Genomic DNA, 17,483 nt, shown 5'->3' on the forward strand with positions numbered 1-17,483 from the left:
TATATATGATTGTATTAATATATTAATAATCAGACAAATGCCCAACAAATTGCATGGGGGTACATATAGCAAGAAACAGTCATAAGAGAATGAAATTGGCCAGTGTCATAAATTTATTGTAATGGCATTAAGATACAGCAATGTAAATCATGATATATTTATGCAGTATTATTTTGTATGTAGCTTTAAACACAACAGAGAGAGAAATGACAAAGAAAGGTAAAACCAATGAAATAAAAATATAGAAATCATTCCAAAAAATGAAATGGAGCAATGATGGATATAATGCAAAAGGTTATATGAGGCAAAAAACAAAAAAGAGTGTGTAAATGAAACACCATTGTGTAGACAGTGTTTGAACACTCTGCAAATACATGAATGTTGCCTGACCCATGCGTCGTTATCTTGCATTCTGTAAGTGGCGTCTTTTATTTTGAAAGCGAGGCCGGAGTAAACGTCCGCCAGCAGTACAGCTGGCACCTTGCGAATGCGTGAGGCGTCACGCGATGCAAAAAACAGCGATAGGGACGACGGGAAACATAGTTCATACAGCAATTACCCGAAATGCAATCGCAGTCGGGAAATACCAGGCGGGGAATAAGAAAACTAGCACCATGCGAGAATTCACCGTGTGATATTTGTCAGCTTTAACAATATCTAAAAGTAAGGGGTGCTAAAACTAAACAAAACGGACTTATCCTTAACCGTTATTCGGAAAAAAACGTTTTTTCTTTGCTTTTGAGTAACGCAAAGACCGCGGACGTGGCCCTCACGCGGGCATCTTTCAAAGCTAACTAGCGTGTTAGCTAGGATGCTGGGCTGACTGTCTTCATGAGTGGCTTGAGTCCAGTCGCCAGTTGGTATTAAATGTGTGCCTCTTGAGACAAAATGTCCGGCTTTAACTTTGGATCAGGGACTCTTGGAGCCTCCAGCACCGGTGGGGGATTCTCATTTGGGGGCGCAGCCAGGTAACGTTAACAATATATTTCAAATAGCAAACCTTGCTAACGTTAGCATAGCCAGACGTTAGCAGGTAACTTGCATGACTTTTGTAGCAACGTCTGAGATTTGCACGTTATTGTTAAAGGCACATACTTTTGTGAAAAGCAAAAAATCATATGAAATGGGGAATTGTTATATGGTGTAACGTTACGTTAGCAAAGTTCAAAGTTCTGTTGTGTCCGCTGAGTGCTTGTGGCTTGCTCTGATAAGCAAAGGGAAACTAGAAACTGACGTATCACAGCGTTCACTTTGATCACCAGGTTTGCAGACTGCAGGTTTTCCTGATAATCTATAGTCCTTGGTGTACATGTTAAAAGTAAGATGTGTTAGGTAAAAGTGGGAGTGCATGTCCTTTGAAACAGTTTGCATTTCTGTGACAATGACAGATTATCCCTCACTTCCCATCTTGCTACTTGGCTCTGGTATCATGGAGGAACTGTGATTACATGTGACTGAATTTACTGCTTCTTGTCCCATCAGTGCGCCTGCAGCCAACACTGGTGGCTTCTCTATCGGGACTGCTCTAGGCACAGCAGCTGCAACCCCTGCTGCCGCCGCCGCCACCAGCACCACCCCGTCTCTCGGTTTAGGAGGCAGTCTTTTTGGTCAGAAACCTACTACAGGATTCTCTTTTAACACACCTGCCTCAAGTAATATGTCACACAGTTACAGAAACAATTGTAATTAACATGTCTACCAGCTGCAGCTATACACCTTGTCTCATGTTGTGATGTTGTTCTCCCTCAGGCGCTGCTGCACCCACTACAGGCCTTACATTAGGTATGTTTGTGTTTCTGGTATATTTTCAAAGTAAACTGTTGGAAGGTTAATGACAACAGCTTATAAGTTTGATTTCTGTTTTCGCCTAGGTGCCCCAGCTTCTACAGCTGCGTCCACTGGATTCAGCTTGGCCTTCAATAAGCCCACCGCCTCAGCGACACCCTTTTCCCTCACCACGGCTTCCACCTCCTCATCAGCCCCTGCAGGGTTATCATTTGGCTCTGTCCTGACGTCCACAGCTCCACAGCAGCCTGCAGCAGCAGGCTTCACCCTCGGTCTTGGTGGCTCAACAACCACCACAGCAGCTGCCTCAACAGGCCCATCACTGGGTGCAAGTTGCTTCTCCAACACTTTGTCTACAGGTGAGATGCAAACATACAACCTGAGCTTGTGTGCATGTGCTGACACTGTACTGAGAGCTCAGTATTACAGCAAAATGTTGCTATATTATTTATATAAAGCAAGATTTGTGTGTAAAGGCAATAAAAAGTCACGTTGGCATAGATAAACTGATGATAACGTCGGGGTTTTGTAGTTTTTGGCCAGTGGGTAAGCAATGTAGTGGTGACCTTTGCATAGTTGTTACTTCTGATTTCAGTGAGAACATAAATGTTTTAAATTGTTACACTACAGTGGAGTTCTCTATCTGCATATTGCTGCACAATCTAATATTCTAACTTCTATGTTTACTTGGTGTTGCAGGTTTGGGTCAGACCACTCTTGGAGGCGGAGGCGGGTTAACGTTGGGTTCTCTTTTAGCTACCTCCACAGCAACATCAGCGGCACCTGCCCCCAGTATCGGCCTGGGCGGTGTCGACTTCAGCACTTCCTCTGAGAGCAAGAGCGACACATCATCTGGAGCCAATGCACAGTAAGTCCCATTGAACAACACATATTATGTTTTTTTTTTTTTTTTTTTACTATTTTGAAATGCTAGAATGGTCCAGAAATGCCATATTCATTTTGCTGTAATGATGAAAAACAATCTTTCTCTCCCTCAGGGACAGTAAAGCTTTGAAAGATGAGAACCTGCCCCCAGTTATTTGTCAGGATGTCGAGAATTTCCAGTAAGTGCTGTTGTGTGTGCATATATTGTCACAGGATTAGATCCAGTGACTATTGGGTCATAATCCTGTGCACATTGCTCAGTAGAATTGTGTTATTTGTTTAAAGATGCAAATGCTAACCAGTTTCATCAGTGGCCTTATTGTTCCAAAGGGGAAGTCACTTAATTGGGCTGTGTGTTGTGAACATGGCCAGATAGATCATGGGGTCATAAAGCTATAAATTGAGGTCAAAGGTGGCTGTGTACTCCAAAAGCAATCAAATTTGGTGTAAAATTATAATATGTAAAATTCAGAATTCAACACTCATCCTGGTACTAGTGCACTCATGATTTATTGCTGGAAAGTATTTTCTTTCGTTGAATTATTTACAACTTCATTTCTGTCTCTGTTTCATAGAAAATTTGTTAAAGACCAGAAACAGGTTCAAGAGGACATCAGTAGGATGTCATCAAAGGCCATTTCTAAAGTCCAGGATGACATCAAGAGCCTCAAACAGCTTCTCTCGGTCAGTGCCAGCGGGCTGCAGCGCCAAGCTCTCGCCATCGACAAGCTAAAGCTGGAGACAGCACAGGTACATCTGCACACACAAGCCTTAGAGTGAGAAGTTATATGTTAATGCACGTCTATTTAGTCTTGATGCACAAATCTTATACAGTGATAGATTCATTGTCAATGTGAGCATACATCAGAATAAACACGACTTTCTCAAATCCAGTGAGGAAGTACACGACAATTGGTCTTTTCAGTGGAGACACTACTTTTAATCTCATTCTGTATTAAGATGAGATGGATAAGTGGTATTTTTTTTTTTTTTAATGTAAAGCTATAGATCAGTCTGGTTCTAGCAAATGGGACTTGAAACGACAGGAACTTAATTGTCAAGGTTGTTGACTGTATCTGCTACTCACACCTCGTGAGCTGAGAAAGTGGAAAATGCTCGCCAAGAAAGAGATGGCATCCTCTGATGTGTGTTTTTACTCTCCTCTTTTCCTCTGTTCTCAAGGAGCTGAAAAATGCTGATATAGCACTGCGTACACAAAAGACTCCCCCTGGACTTCAGCATGAGAACACAGCTCCATCAGAGTAAGTGAGCTACGGGATAGCAGCCCTGAAGTAAATCAAAAGGGGATGTGCGGATGTTCAGACTGCAGTAGTGGCAGCTTCCTGACCTGTTGAGCCAATGTAGCCGTTGTCGCTAGTCTCTGAGTTGTTTTCTACATATCAGCTTTTATCACTTCATGAATCTGACAAAGGTAAAAATATGTGTAATTTTTCTGTGTGTAGTTATTTCCGTAGCCTGGTAGAGCAGTTTGAGGTGCAGCTGCAGCAGTACCGACAGCAGATAGAAGAACTGGAGAACCACCTGACAACGCAGAGCAGTGGCTCCCACATCACTCCTCAGGGTAAGAGGAAGAAGAAATGTCTGACTTTTAACACAACCCGTCATCTTTTCATTAACTCACCTTAAATGTGCGCTAGGATTATGATGTTTATGTTCTTGTTTCCAGACCTGACCATGGCCATGCAGAAGTTGTACCAGACGTTTGTTGCGCAGGCTGCCCAGCTCCAGTCTGTCCATGAGAATGTCAAGGTCAGTTCTTTTCCTCCCGCTTTGCTGAAAATTAATATCAACTTTGATTGTTTTGAAAATGTGTTTAATGATGTCTAAGGGTGCTTTCAGACTTAGAGTTCATTTGCTTTGGTCTGAATCAGGGACTAATTGTGTTACAAAGTTGTATAATTGCCTAGAGATGGTTCGAGTTCTCACAGCAGCATGTACAAGCAGACCAAATAAAATGCCTCAGAATTATGTTAAACACATTGTCAAGATACAAAGTAAATTGTAATTAAAATGTGCGAATAACATGTAAATTCCTTTTCTTTCTGTCCTATTTTGTTTTATCCCTTTTGTTAATGTCTGACATCACAGATTTTGAAGCACCAGTACCTCTCCTACCGCCGGGCCTTCCTGGAAGACTCTACAGACGTCTTTGAGTCCAAACGGGCGTCGAACAGGAAGTGGCAGAATACGCCGCGAGTCACGACCGGACCCGCTCCGTTTTCCAGTGTGCCCAACGCTGCAGCGGTTGCCATGGCAGCCACGTTGACCCAGCAACAGCAGCCAACTCCAGGTCTGACTGCCTACAAGTTCTAGAAAGTTCTCCTTTTTCTCACCATGTAATAAAGGAGGGAGAGGAGAGACACATGTTTTTGGAGAGGACAGGATAATTGTGTTTTTAAAGTGAGGCAATTGTGGGAGTGGAAAGGTCAAAAGGGGGGACAGAGAGAATTATAGGAAATAATAAAAACAAAAGAAAAGCCTTAGCTGGTGCCAAGCTATTGTGTCTGTACTTTGACTAAAGAACGAGGGAGACAGGCAGAGATAAGAGAAATCTGTTGCTAAGCTCCGACAGGAAACCTTTGTGCTGCCTTACCATCTCATACAAACACTTTCAGTAATACCAAGGATATAATAACTCACGTCACCTAATTCTCTCTGTGTCCTCTCTAATTGGGTGGGATGTTAGAACAGGTACATGAGGCAGACATTATTGAAGACATGATATAATGCGAGAGAAAGTCCATCAATTTTACTCACTTGAATTTTGAAGTTACAATTAGCTTCTAAATTTTGAGTCAGGACTTGTTCAGTGGGTTCTTGGAAGTGAGCTCACTCGATGAAGGTTGTTTCGTGATGGGGTTAGACGCATTAGACACTTGCTGTGTGATTTATATATACTTAGCATATTCTCCGAACGAGTAGGCATTCAGACGTCTGTCGTTTTGTTTTTTAAGGTTGTGTCTGAGTGACAGGTTGGTGTTTAATTTATTATAATGTAGCTCCTGCTCTTTTCAGTTTGACTGTCTTCGATGTAGGGAAGCTCCAATTGATCAGACGCCAAATGGCATTAGCTAACATTTATAAGAACAGAATTTATAGGAAGATTGTATTACTGTCGTTCAGTGAAGCATGCAGCTTCTCTTGTTCAGGGTCTTACCAGTTTAGGCCAAGGCCCACATTTTGTAGTAACTATACTCAACATAATCTAAAGGCTGATATCATGTTGTATTTGAAAAAAAGGTCCAAATTTATTGATAAAAGAAGTAAGATATATTCCTTAAGTGTTTACTGTCACACCACAATGAATTCTTTCCATATTCTGCCAGTAAAAACAAATATATTTGTAACATTTATTCTACACAGTATTAATATCCAGCATAAGCAGACAGGTGAAGACTGATCTTTTTATTACACGTACTGCTAACTCACAGTTTGGCGTCAGAGGTGTTGGTGAATTTCAAACTTTTTAGGGCTGGGTGACATGTATCCCAAAATTTACGCCCGTAAACCCGTACACTAAAGCTATAAAACCTAATCAAGCAGGTCATATAGTTTCACTCATGCCAGCACTCAATATGTGGCACACAAATTCACTTTTATCAAACATTTTACAACTATGTTAAGAGTAGTGTCCATCATGGTTGTTGTCACATCTCAGAGGTGTTAAACAAATGTTCAGCCTTTTTTGTAGGCTTTGGTTTGTAGGCCATTTTACTGGCATATCAGGGCACTCACTTACTATGAACAAACTAAGCTACTGTTTATATTAGCATGCTCCTGCTGTCCTTTTTTTCCTCATGGTAAAGATGTAATTCAAACGTTTAAAAGCAATATTTTAATTGGATAGGATTGCGAAGGCAGCATGGTTTTAAAAATATCTCACATGGCGAGTAACGGAAACTTCAGCTCGAGTTTCATTTGCGAATTTCTGCTGCCTCCTTTTTACAAAAAAACAAATCTGCTCAGACTGTATCAGATCCACGAATCGTTAATTGTTACCCAGACAGTGAATGTGTCTCATATTTCAGTGTGCTAATATTTGGACTTTTACATACCTTTGAGCTCTTAATATTCGCAGAAGCTACTATGAATAAGCGTCAAGTAGGGATGGGAATATTTTACCGATCCGTTACTTACCCCACTTAAAAGGCCTTCACAAACAAGCCCCATTACAACAGTAGGCAAAATCCACTTGTGTGGTAGACATGCGCACTCGCTCGGTGCCTGCTTAAGATTTTTTGTGTGTTTTGCTCCATTTTTTTATTTCATATACAGTCAAATCTTTCCGATCATTTTTGTTTGATCATTTGTTTATTGTAATCCTGTGTGATGTGGGTGTGCTAGCAGTCTAAAAAAGCTGCATTGAGCTGTAACTAACTCATCGCTTTGCTAGTGTGTAAACCCCAGAGTTGGGTACTAGGTTACAAGATTGCGTTTTTTTTTTGTTTTGTTTTTTTTGGGGGGTGCGTGTTTTTTTTTTTTTTTTAATGCTAGTGATAATATTTAGCAAATTTCCCATCCCTATTGCCAAATAGTGATTATTCACAAGCCTAATTACAAGTGTTTTTTGGTCTCGTCAGTATTTATTTACCTATTTATTTTAATTTTATTTTTTGTTTATGTGTGTAACTAAGTCTGAAATTGGAATGGCATAGTGGCAGTTGGCCAGTATCACAGCACTTCCAACACTAACAAACAGCTGGTGGCGCTTACTTTCAGGCAGGTTCTTCTTTGACCCGTGTATTTGTCGGTGCGGTGATTTATTGTGTAGGCCAAAAGCTTGTTCAGATTTGTGCCTCGGTGGGTGTAAGGTGAAAGGTGCCAAAAGACTCAGGACTGAAACTATAAACTATTTAATTACCTGAACTGTAATTTAAACTAAGATATTGTCTTTCCATTACCGCACTCGCTCTGTCTTAAAGTGGAGGATAAGCTGGTGACCTTCTGAAATAGCCGCGGTCTTTGTCACTTATTTCTGGCCTATATGAACGAATCGGTGTGCTCAGTGTGTTTGTATACAATCAAGTGTTGGGGAAAAACCGGTCACTTGTGTCAAAGGTTCATTTAGAATATGGCAAAAATAGTCTGCATTAATTCACTGTTAAACACTGCATTTGATTGGTTTGGTTGTATGCAGCCATACCACTGTTACTTGATTTCAGCTCTTTCACCTAAGGGCTACTGTCAGCGTTACAGGGCTGGATCATTTTCACTTTCACTTTAATTCAATGTAAATGTAGAGAAAAAGTGCTGTTAACAAGTTGTAATTTCAGGTATTTTATTCAAGGTTAGTGGTTCGATGTCGAATCGATGTTTGCCAAAACTTGTGTGGAAAGTCGACTTTCCCGTTCGGAAGTTCAGAGGAGAATAAAGTTTTTGCTGCTCACGCTGGTCCTTCAGTACCAGTAAGACACATGGGTGCCAAACGAAACAGACAGATCAGTGTGGTCAGACGTCTCTTTATTGAGTGATAAAAGGACAGTCTTGCTTGATATTGAGTCATATTGATTGAGATACCTGTGAGAGCATAGCATTTTTTGGCACTTGAGTGAGGAAAGTGACACTATGTGATGTGTTCTGATATAAACCGGTCAGTTCACTCTCCAGCACTCTCCTGTATATTGCTGCTAGTCACAGTGGTGCTCGGTGAACCTAATTGATTCTTGATGGAGCTGCTGCATGTTAGGAAAGAAACCGCTGCTTTGGACATTCCAGTCCTCTACTACACAACTAAATTTTTTTGAAGGATTGAGATGCAGTTTTAGGAAGAGCTGGACATCTTTGCCTTTTATCCAAATTTCCAAGCTGTCCAGAATTTTTGTGTAATTTAGCTTACACTTCAAAATATTGTCTTCCACATCTCTACAGGCAAAATAATGGCTATTAAATTATGTCATAATTATTGGTCTGTCAAAGCTGTTTGGACCTAGAAGGTGAGAATGGATATTTAGCCACCTTATTCCTATATGTTGGGTGTCTCCTCAATATCTGTCAGTGATATGTATGCAAATGCTGACTGCTGTATTTTCTTGAATGCCAACAGCAGGGGTGATCCCACTTGCCTCTTTTTTTATTTTTGAGTGAAGGAATTAAAATGTGAATTTTTATTTTTTGGGGTGGCTGGCACATTATTGCTCCACACCACAACATGCCGACAGTGCTCAACTTAACGTGAGTTACTCTGAAACTCATTAATGATTCAGAATTGTGTATATGGTATCTTACTTTTTCTGTGATGTTCATCTTCAGCACAGCAGTTCCCTCACTTGGGCCCGATTAGTCAAAAATCAGAGAGTCTGGTGTTTTGAGTTGTTGGCTGTCACAGACTGTTTTGAATGTTGTCTTCATCATTTCCCTTTTCCTTCTCACATTATGCTTTTTTTTTGTAGTGGCTTTTTTCTGTGTGTGGCTTCTAGGAGGTACTACTATTAAGCGGGATTTATAATTGCGCGGCAGACCCTACGCCGTAGCCTACGTGCATCACCGTTGTGAAAATTTATACTTGTGCGGTGGTGTGTCTGTGTCACCCTGCAGTTACACTTCCAACACACTAGTTGGCAGCAGGGTTTCTGTGAAGTGCTGTGAAGTTTAGTTGATAAACATACCAAAAACACATTAAACATGGCTTAATAGCGACAGTTTCAAACACAAGTACACAAATTGGCTTCACTATAACTTGCAGCATTCACAGACAAACACTTAATGTTTTAAGTGTTAATCTGGACACATTTTCCCCACACATACAACATGCTAATGTCATTAGCATAAGCCTATGGCATTTTACATTGTATAAATTAGCCTAGCAGCTAGCGATTGTTTCCTCTTCTCATATAAAACCATTTTACAAAGGTAAAGGTACATGATTTGGCTCGACCACAACTCACAAGGTTCATCGACAAAATAACTGTCTCATAGTAAACACGTTTTCCAAACAGATGTAACATGCTAACGTTATTAGCACAAGCCTATGGCATTTTACACTGTATATATTAGCCTAACGACAAGTGGAGATTTCCTCTGCTCTTATGAAGTATGAATCCCTGAAGGATAGATTACACAAGAGACTTAAAATGCTATTTTTGTGGAGGCTTTATTGTCTTCACAATTTATTGTCTCTTATCTGTGAAATAAAAGTGAATAAAAACTTTGTTCCCACTGAGGGAAATGGTTTCAGCTTACAGAAATAGACAGGAGGTCTGCATCGCTGCAACACGTAGTTAACATTTCTAGGGAGGTGCACGTCAGGCTGCGGCGTAGGTCATGGTGTAGGCTACATGTCGAGGCAAAAGTATAAATTCCGTATTACAGGTTGTGTTTTAGGGGGTGTTTGTGATCTTTGAGAAGCTATACATTTGATAACAAGACTGAATCTCTTACAGTATGTTAACCTGCCGCCTCACCTAAGTCAGACTTTATCCAAACGAGAAAAGTGTTTGTAGCCTGTAATCATATGTAAATTAATCCAAGGTGCAGCTTTTGTGTTTAGAATCTGGCTGTTACTATGTCCAAGAACACACTGGTGAAAAGTGTTCAAACACAAATTGCGAAGGTCGTTCAATCCCTGTAGGACGAATGGCCCGAAACTTGACCACACTGACTTCCACAGGCAAACTGTAACATATCACTGAGTTTCCTTTACTTTGACCAGTTTACACTGGGAGGCAGCCGTAGATGCCAAATTCACATTTTCTTATCTAAAATCTCGAGTGCTTTTACTTGTAGATGAATGTGTTCAAACTTATATAACCAATGCCTGTTGATACAGTATATTTAATATATAATATGGTGTGCCTTTTAAGCTATATTCAATAATTGTGTTTTTTTTCCTTTTTGGCGTATGCTAGTTCATTCACTCTCAGAAATCTTGAAAATTTGGAAACTTGTCAAATGCAGTAGCAGTTAGCAATTAACAATCAATTCTGTTCGAAACTGTTTGTTTGTGTTTTATGTAAGTGGAATTGCATATTAAATTGAAAATAAATCCATTTCTAAACAAAGAAACGTTTGTCCTTGTTTCTTTTTCGACTGAAGATGTTGTAGCCGTGCAGACTAATTGGACACCTTACAAAATTTGAATACATAAAAAAATGCATAGAGGAAAAAAAGGACAAGTTTCTGAGTGAAAGAACTAGCAGCATTTTTTGCCACAGTTTGTCAACAACAAGAACTCCAAACCTTCTCTAAGAATATTTATAAAGTACAATAGCACATATATTAGTGTGTTGCAGTTGTAAAAACACGGTGCATCTTCTGATCCTGCAGTTAAACTGTAGTGTTGTATCTTTAAAGCACTATGTGAGGGTTGTATAGAGAAGTTACAGAACTGCTGCAATGTTGTGATGTCCCTACAAACACACCACAGTGTTACACAATCTGTTGCATACACTCTGTTTTTATGGATGCATTCAAAAACTGTAAAAACAAGGTTATTAAAAGCCTGCATATTTAAGCTTTTTGATGAGAGACAGTCTGTTTTATGTGGCAGTAGTGCAGGTCACAACATATATAATGTGTCCCTGTCAGAGTGAATGCACATGTACAATGAACGTAATTTACCTCACACACATTAAATGCATTCAGAGGAGTAAAGCGTATGCTCTCTCTCTGCCATAGGGACCCAGGCACCCTTGGGGGCAGGGTTTGGAAACCCCTTTGCCTCGGCAGTGGGCACTAGCTTGGGCTCTTCTACCCTTGGAGGTATTACCTCTGCCTTTTTTTAAAAATTGAATATTCCCTTTAGTTTTGCCCTTCTCTTACTGTTTTCCCTTATGCCTCCTAGCTTTTGCTCAGCAGCCTTTTTCTTTGAGGTTTTTGTGTTCCCCTGTATGAAAGCAGCAGTAGGCCGTGTGTATGTGTCTGAGAGAGAGTGGCGCAGTTTAAGCTTGGCAGTGATTTTTATTTTCTGTTCTTCCCTGCGCAAGAGGTCAAGTGCGTTCACACCACGAGAAAACTGAGCAACACTTGCCACAGGTCTCTGTACCTTTACAGTTTTTGGTCCTTAATGAGGAGAAGTGTGGCCAAAGGAATTCACCAGTCATGTTCTACCTTTGGATGTAAACTGGCAAATCCACTTGGCCACAACAGCCAGTTAAAAGCCACTCGGCAGTGTGGGATTAAGTGGTCTGAACGCACACCAGGTTGGTGTGTTCTCCTTAGTTGGTGTGTTTGGTAAACTCTTCTCGTGTTGTTTTTTTCCTCCCCTTGGCCTTTGCTTTGCCGTGCAGTGCACTGTGACTTCTTACTTGTTCTGCAGCCTCAGTCAGAAGTTCAGCTCTGTGTAGTGCCCTCTATTGATTAGGTTATGGCATTAGTTTTACATATGGGTCATTCCATGTCAAGTCAGAGGCTTTGTGTACATTCTAGATATTTACTCAGACTTTATGGATGTGCTATTTGATAGAAAAAAAAAGAATTCTGTAATATATTTTTCCCCCCTCTAGGAATTTTGCCATTCCAACACCCTTAAAAATTGTCTTCTGTAGGAATGAAGTTTTTCAATGTCTTGAGAAATATTACCCAGACGGCCTTGACATTTGGTAGGAGCACAGACAAAACAATATACAACAAATCCAAATGATTGAAAGGCATAAGCAGATGTCATTTTTTTTCATTACTGGCCCTTGAAAATGTAAAAAAGAGAGAGTCCTCCAAGCTATGCACATATCGATGTTTCCACACTTTAGCAAAAACACAGTATTTGATTGATGTTGCCCCAAATTTCAGGGGCTCTCACATAAACAGAATCTGATATATGGCAAGTACCACAAACCAGGGTTGCAATTCGATGCCTTTTTGAAATGCCAAAATGGCGATGTGGACCTGCCGCTTCTCTTCTCTTCATTCACAGTGAAATGAAATGAAAAAGAGGCGCATATTTGCCGATTTTGATTTCGTACTTTTAGTAGTGTAAATCACCAGTTACATCAAGATACGATATTATATTGATTTTTTGGACAACAATATGTTATTTGTCAATATTACAAAGTCTGCCACGATACAATTTTGATGTGATTTGGGGCGTGCGGTCAATATGAGACGATATCATCTGCCCATTTACTACATTTAACTTTAGAAGAAGCTGCCATCCCTTTCTTTTTGCTTTTGGCTATAAAAGATAAAAACAACACATGAATAATGAAATAACTGTAACCGCTTATGTGCAGTGAAGTTTACTTTAAACTGACTCCAATAAGACACATTACACAGCACATGGGATAAGTTAGTAGGGGTGTAACGATCCATCGATCCGATTAAGATATCGATTCAATGATCAACATTCCTGTATCATCGATGCAAAGTGAAAACATCGATCTATATTGTCATCTTGAGGATACGCTTTTATTTTGAAAGTCTGCGTCACCATCAAACAGCAGCAGGCAGGTGGTAGGCAGTCAAGAAGAAGACCATGAGAACTGTTTTTTACTTGGGAATAAATCAACAGTGTGGATATAATTTGGATTTCAGAGAAAAAAGAGGGTCAACAGATGCCGTTCATAAACAATGCCGTCACGAGATAAAACAGGACATAACCTTACCTGCCTGGACCGGCATCTTAGTTTGCTAACTTCCCACTAAAGCAAGATTAGGTGCTCTGATTCAACAAGGTTGAGCTGAAAAAATGTGCATGTAGGCTGAAGTTTAACTGAGCTGTTCTGTCAGGAGATACAGTGACTTAAACCAACGGTGAGTAAGAAGAAGTGTAAATAAAACATCTAATTAATTAAGTTATGAATGGAGGAAAGTCTGCTAGCCGCTAAGCTAACTTATGCAATGTAAAAATGCTTGGGCTGATAATGGGTGACTAGCAAGAAAGAATTGACCTATCAGTGAACCTTAACATTTATTACTGAGCTGAAAAAAGCGTATCCTAAAGATGACGATATAGGTCAATGTTTTCACTTTGTATCGATGATACTGGATGGTTGATCATTGAATCAATGTGTTGATCCAGATCGATGGATCATTACTCACCTAGTGACCATGCCCAAAGACTTTTTTTAAATGGGGGTGAAAATGACAACACTCCCAGTGGCAAAACGATTATACAATTCTCAAAATTCATCCAAATATATTTTACAGAACTTGTTTTTTGGTCTCAAATAGCATATACATAAGGTTATACTGTAGGTCTATCTTATTTGACACAGAGTGACCTATATATGTTTGCCAGTGTCTGCCTGTGTGTATTCCTGAGCCTCTGCTCCATGTGTTACTTCCTAGTGTAGGCTGTGTGCTGAGCCCAAACTGACTTCCATGTCACTCTCTCCCACAGGTTTTGGTGGTGGGCCAGGATTTGGTGGGGTGGGAACTGGGGGGTCTTCTTTTGCCTTCTCCTCCGCCAGTAAGCCCACAGGAGGCAGTCTGAGTGCAGGTACATCCATACATACTGAGCATATGTCATCAGAGGCAGCTGGACAAGCCTCCTGTATACATATTGTCAAGCTCCTCAGAGCAATGTGCAGATAGTTTCCTCTCTGCTGTAAGAAGGCTTTGTTGACAACATTATCCTTGTATAGTCTTGTAAGCCTTTTTACGCAAGCGTGCTGGCAGTTTGGCCAGCACATTTTGGGATGTGGGGTTTTACACCAGGTGGACAAAATCTCCTCACAACATAGCAAATGCTGGAATCTGTGTTTCATATGGACATCTTTTATTTTTATCCTTTATTTGCTCCATTACTTTTGTTTTTTCTAACATTTCCTCTTCCTTTCTCTTGTCCTGCGTCCCCTGTCTCTTGCTTTTCCAGGTTTCGGTAGCAGCAGCAGCTCAGGCTTTAACTTCAGTAACCCCGGCCTCAACCCCTCAGCCGGCCTGACATTTGGCGTGTCTAACCCAACTGCGGCAGGCTTCGGCACGGCGCCCCTTCTCCAGCTCAAGAAGCCCCCTGCTGGTAATAAAAGGGGCAAGAGATAGAAGAGAGGAGAAACAGAGCCCTGTGACTGACCAGCAGACCGGCTTGGGGTTTGTAGCGGGTAAGGCCTGGTCTCCCAAAAGCATATAAGTGCTATGATAATCATTATTGAACTACGTAACGAACTCATTGGGGCTTGGATTGAGCCCACTGTAGCACAGCAACACAGGATCATCCATTTAAAATCACATGGAGGCATATACAACATTGGCAGACAAGCATTATCTTTCTATCATACATTGGTCTGTATTCTATCGTACACTGATTTGATTGAATTAATTGATTCCAAATTACCTCCTGTATTTCCACTAATATTGCCCGTCAGCTTAAAATAACACTTAACATCATTTTGGCCTTATTAATACTCGGGAGCTCTTAATCAATGCAGTAGACACGGGAGTGTATGGGAAGGTTAAAAGTGATGTTTGGATAATGTTAAACATGAGTTTGCTTGCTTGCATTGACTCAAAATGCTGCCTGCACACTATAATCCGTAGCGCTACAATGCTTTTGGGAATGCCAGCCACGGACAGAGCTGGGTCAATAACAAATCGTTCACTTATCTGTGAGGAATTGCTTTCGTCTGAATATTGTACACGATCGATGTGTTTTTGTGCTCTGAGGTGGAGAGTGCAGTCGGCACCATTGTGGCACACAGTCGCCCAGCTGCACTCGAACGCCTCTCAAATGATGACTTGGCTCAAGTCTCGTCCAGGGAGCGGTGAGATAAGGGAAAGGGAAAGGAGCTTAGGAGGCGACAGTTGGTCTGAACAGTGTAGTCCCTGCCTGGAGGTGTCAGCGGGGAGTGTTATCTGATCCTAGATAGTTTTATAGGCACATGAGAGTGTCCAGGGTGGGTTTTTGGGGGAAGCACAGTTTTATTTTTATATCAAGCAGAGAGGAAGATGAAACTCGGGAGGGGTAAAAATGGGGCTAGCACCATGGGATAGTCCATTATCTAGTCCACATAACCTGTGTTGTTTTTGCTAGAGTCCATCCTTATCATTGTTTAATAATTACTTTTTAGACTTACTTAGTTTGCCCCATTGTAAGAACTCGGGAGCAGAAACACTGTGCTGTTTGTTTCACATTGCTCCCGTTAAATGTAAGTGGAATCTGAAAGGGACTTCACGAGCAGATTCTACCTACGCAACTTATACATGTGCTATAATAAATTTGCACTTGCCAGTGTATCTGACCTGACAGTGATTGTGTGAATGTGCATGTGTGCTTATTGCACAAGTATGAATTTGTCTCTCTTGTCCATCATAGTCGCTGACTTATTTTGAGTGTCAGGTGTGGATGGGGCGATATTCTGCTTTTTTTTTTCTTCTTCTTTTTTTTTTTTTTAAAAAAATGTCCATGTCAGTGCTGTTACCAAATACTGGTAACTGTACCATTATTTTCTAATCACAGTGTATGTGTAAACCTGTATTTTCAAGAAGCTGTTTAATAATAAAATCTCCAACATGATGTATGCCTGTCTGTGGCATCACTTCAATAAATGTGTGTGCTGACACAGAATGACGTCTCTCCTCATGTGTTTGTCCGTATGTGCATCATTTGATTTGGGAGTGTTCTAACTTTAGTCTGAAAATTAAGACACATTCATGGCTGCACTAGTTTTTACCACTTTCATGCTACTGTTCACAACAGACTTATCATTGTCCTAGCCTGGGCATGTCTAAAGTCTGGCCTGCGGCTTTTTTAAAATACACTGCATGAGGTCCACAGCACAGTATGGGTTAATTGAGTAAGAACACTGCATTTTCTTTCAGTTCACCTCACAACGGACCATCATACAGTTTGTAGACATGTACCAAGTAGGAACTGTGGAGACCAAATTAAAACAGTTTTCATAAACAGACGGCAAACTTTTTTTTTTTTTTTTTTTAAATAACCTGTATAATTCAAGAAGTAGCAGGCCCACGGTTATTTTAACATCTAATCTGGCTCCCATTTGAAACAGTTTGGACACCCCTGTCATAGCCTGTTTAAATTACATGTTTCTGGGCATTCTACAGGCAAGTTATCCTTTTGAGATGCTGTGTGGACTAGGTTTCAAAAATTTAGTGTAGTATAGTTCTTATGGAAAAATTGCACGGTATCTGCTCAGCAATTTTTAGGTATGCATTGTAAGGCGTACCAGTTGAAGATAATTGTCACCACATCTTCCACAAAGGTGTCAAACTATCCTCAGTTTTATCTTTCTTTAATCAGTAACACAGTCACAGTAATAGATGCAGATGTTCCACCAGTCAGTTGTCACCAGCATTCTGTTCTATGTTGTGGTGGCAGCACGATGCACAGAGCTGGACTCCCTTAGGTCAGTTAAAGAGAATAGGACCCTAAACAAACTGCTGTCCATCTTTGACAATTCCTGACACTCAGTAAGCAGAGGAGTGTGTTCAGTGGCAGACCTCTCTCCCAGTCCTGCTCAACAGACTTTAGTCCCCCAGGCAAGAAGGCTATTCAACTCCTTCCAGCGACGGGAGGTTGGAACAGACTGAATACTCACCTGCCCACCTGTCTTTAGGCTGCTGGACTGATGTTAACATTGCACAATTTGCATTTACATTTCCTTTAAATATGCACCCTGTTTGCATTTATTTAGATACTTGCCCTCTGGTGACATTTCATATTTAACCTTATGTACTTTTTATATTTTATATTTTTCACCATTCCTCATTTAACACAGTCTTTAATTTTTTCTTTTAAGCAACCTCTACAAAAAAAATCAGCACTGGTATTTGAACATATATTTATTTTTTTTATTTATTTATTCATATCACCCATAGCAAAGTATTAATTACTTCTGCTCTGCCCTTCGACTTGAATTTAATCACCTCACTTTGCACTGTCACACACCTAAATTTGCACT

General features: G+C 40.5%; 1 protein-coding gene across 4 annotated transcripts; it reads left to right on the forward strand.

Annotated features, from left to right (window-relative positions):
* Positions 1-549: 549 nt before the first annotated feature.
* nup58 (nucleoporin 58) lies at positions 550-16,114 on the forward strand. 4 transcript variants are annotated; one of them, XM_049564954.1, is made up of 14 exons: positions 550-968; positions 1,483-1,652; positions 1,750-1,782; positions 1,872-2,144; positions 2,485-2,653; positions 2,784-2,849; positions 3,246-3,420; positions 3,853-3,932; positions 4,134-4,252; positions 4,358-4,440; positions 4,780-4,981; positions 11,305-11,388; positions 13,964-14,062; positions 14,438-16,114. In XM_049564954.1, the coding sequence occupies exons 1-14, from the start codon at positions 889-891 to the stop codon at positions 14,602-14,604; spliced, it is 1,800 nt and encodes a 599-aa protein (XP_049420911.1). In that variant the 5' UTR covers positions 550-888; the 3' UTR covers positions 14,605-16,114. The 4 variants fall into 4 exon arrangements, with proteins under 4 accessions (XP_049420911.1, XP_049420912.1, XP_049420913.1 ...); XM_049564955.1 differs by having other exon boundaries at positions 1,483-1,607; XM_049564956.1 differs by lacking the exon at positions 11,305-11,388.
* The last annotated feature ends 1,369 nt before the right edge of the window (positions 16,115-17,483 follow it).

The sequence above is a fragment of the Epinephelus fuscoguttatus genome, linkage group LG21 (assembly GCF_011397635.1).
Source record: "Epinephelus fuscoguttatus linkage group LG21, E.fuscoguttatus.final_Chr_v1".
Classification (NCBI taxonomy): Eukaryota; Metazoa; Chordata; class Actinopteri; order Perciformes; family Serranidae; genus Epinephelus; species Epinephelus fuscoguttatus.

Coding starts and splice junctions, on each gene's coding strand:
- nup58 (XM_049564954.1), top strand. CDS start 889: ATGTCCGGCTTTAACTTTGGATCAGGGACTCTTGGAGCCTCCAGCACC. Junction 4,441..4,779: donor CTGTCCATGAGAATGTCAAG/GTCAGTTCTTTT, acceptor CTGACATCACAG/ATTTTGAAGCACCAGTACCT. Junction 11,389..13,963: donor GGGCTCTTCTACCCTTGGAG/GTATTACCTCTG, acceptor TCTCTCCCACAG/GTTTTGGTGGTGGGCCAGGA.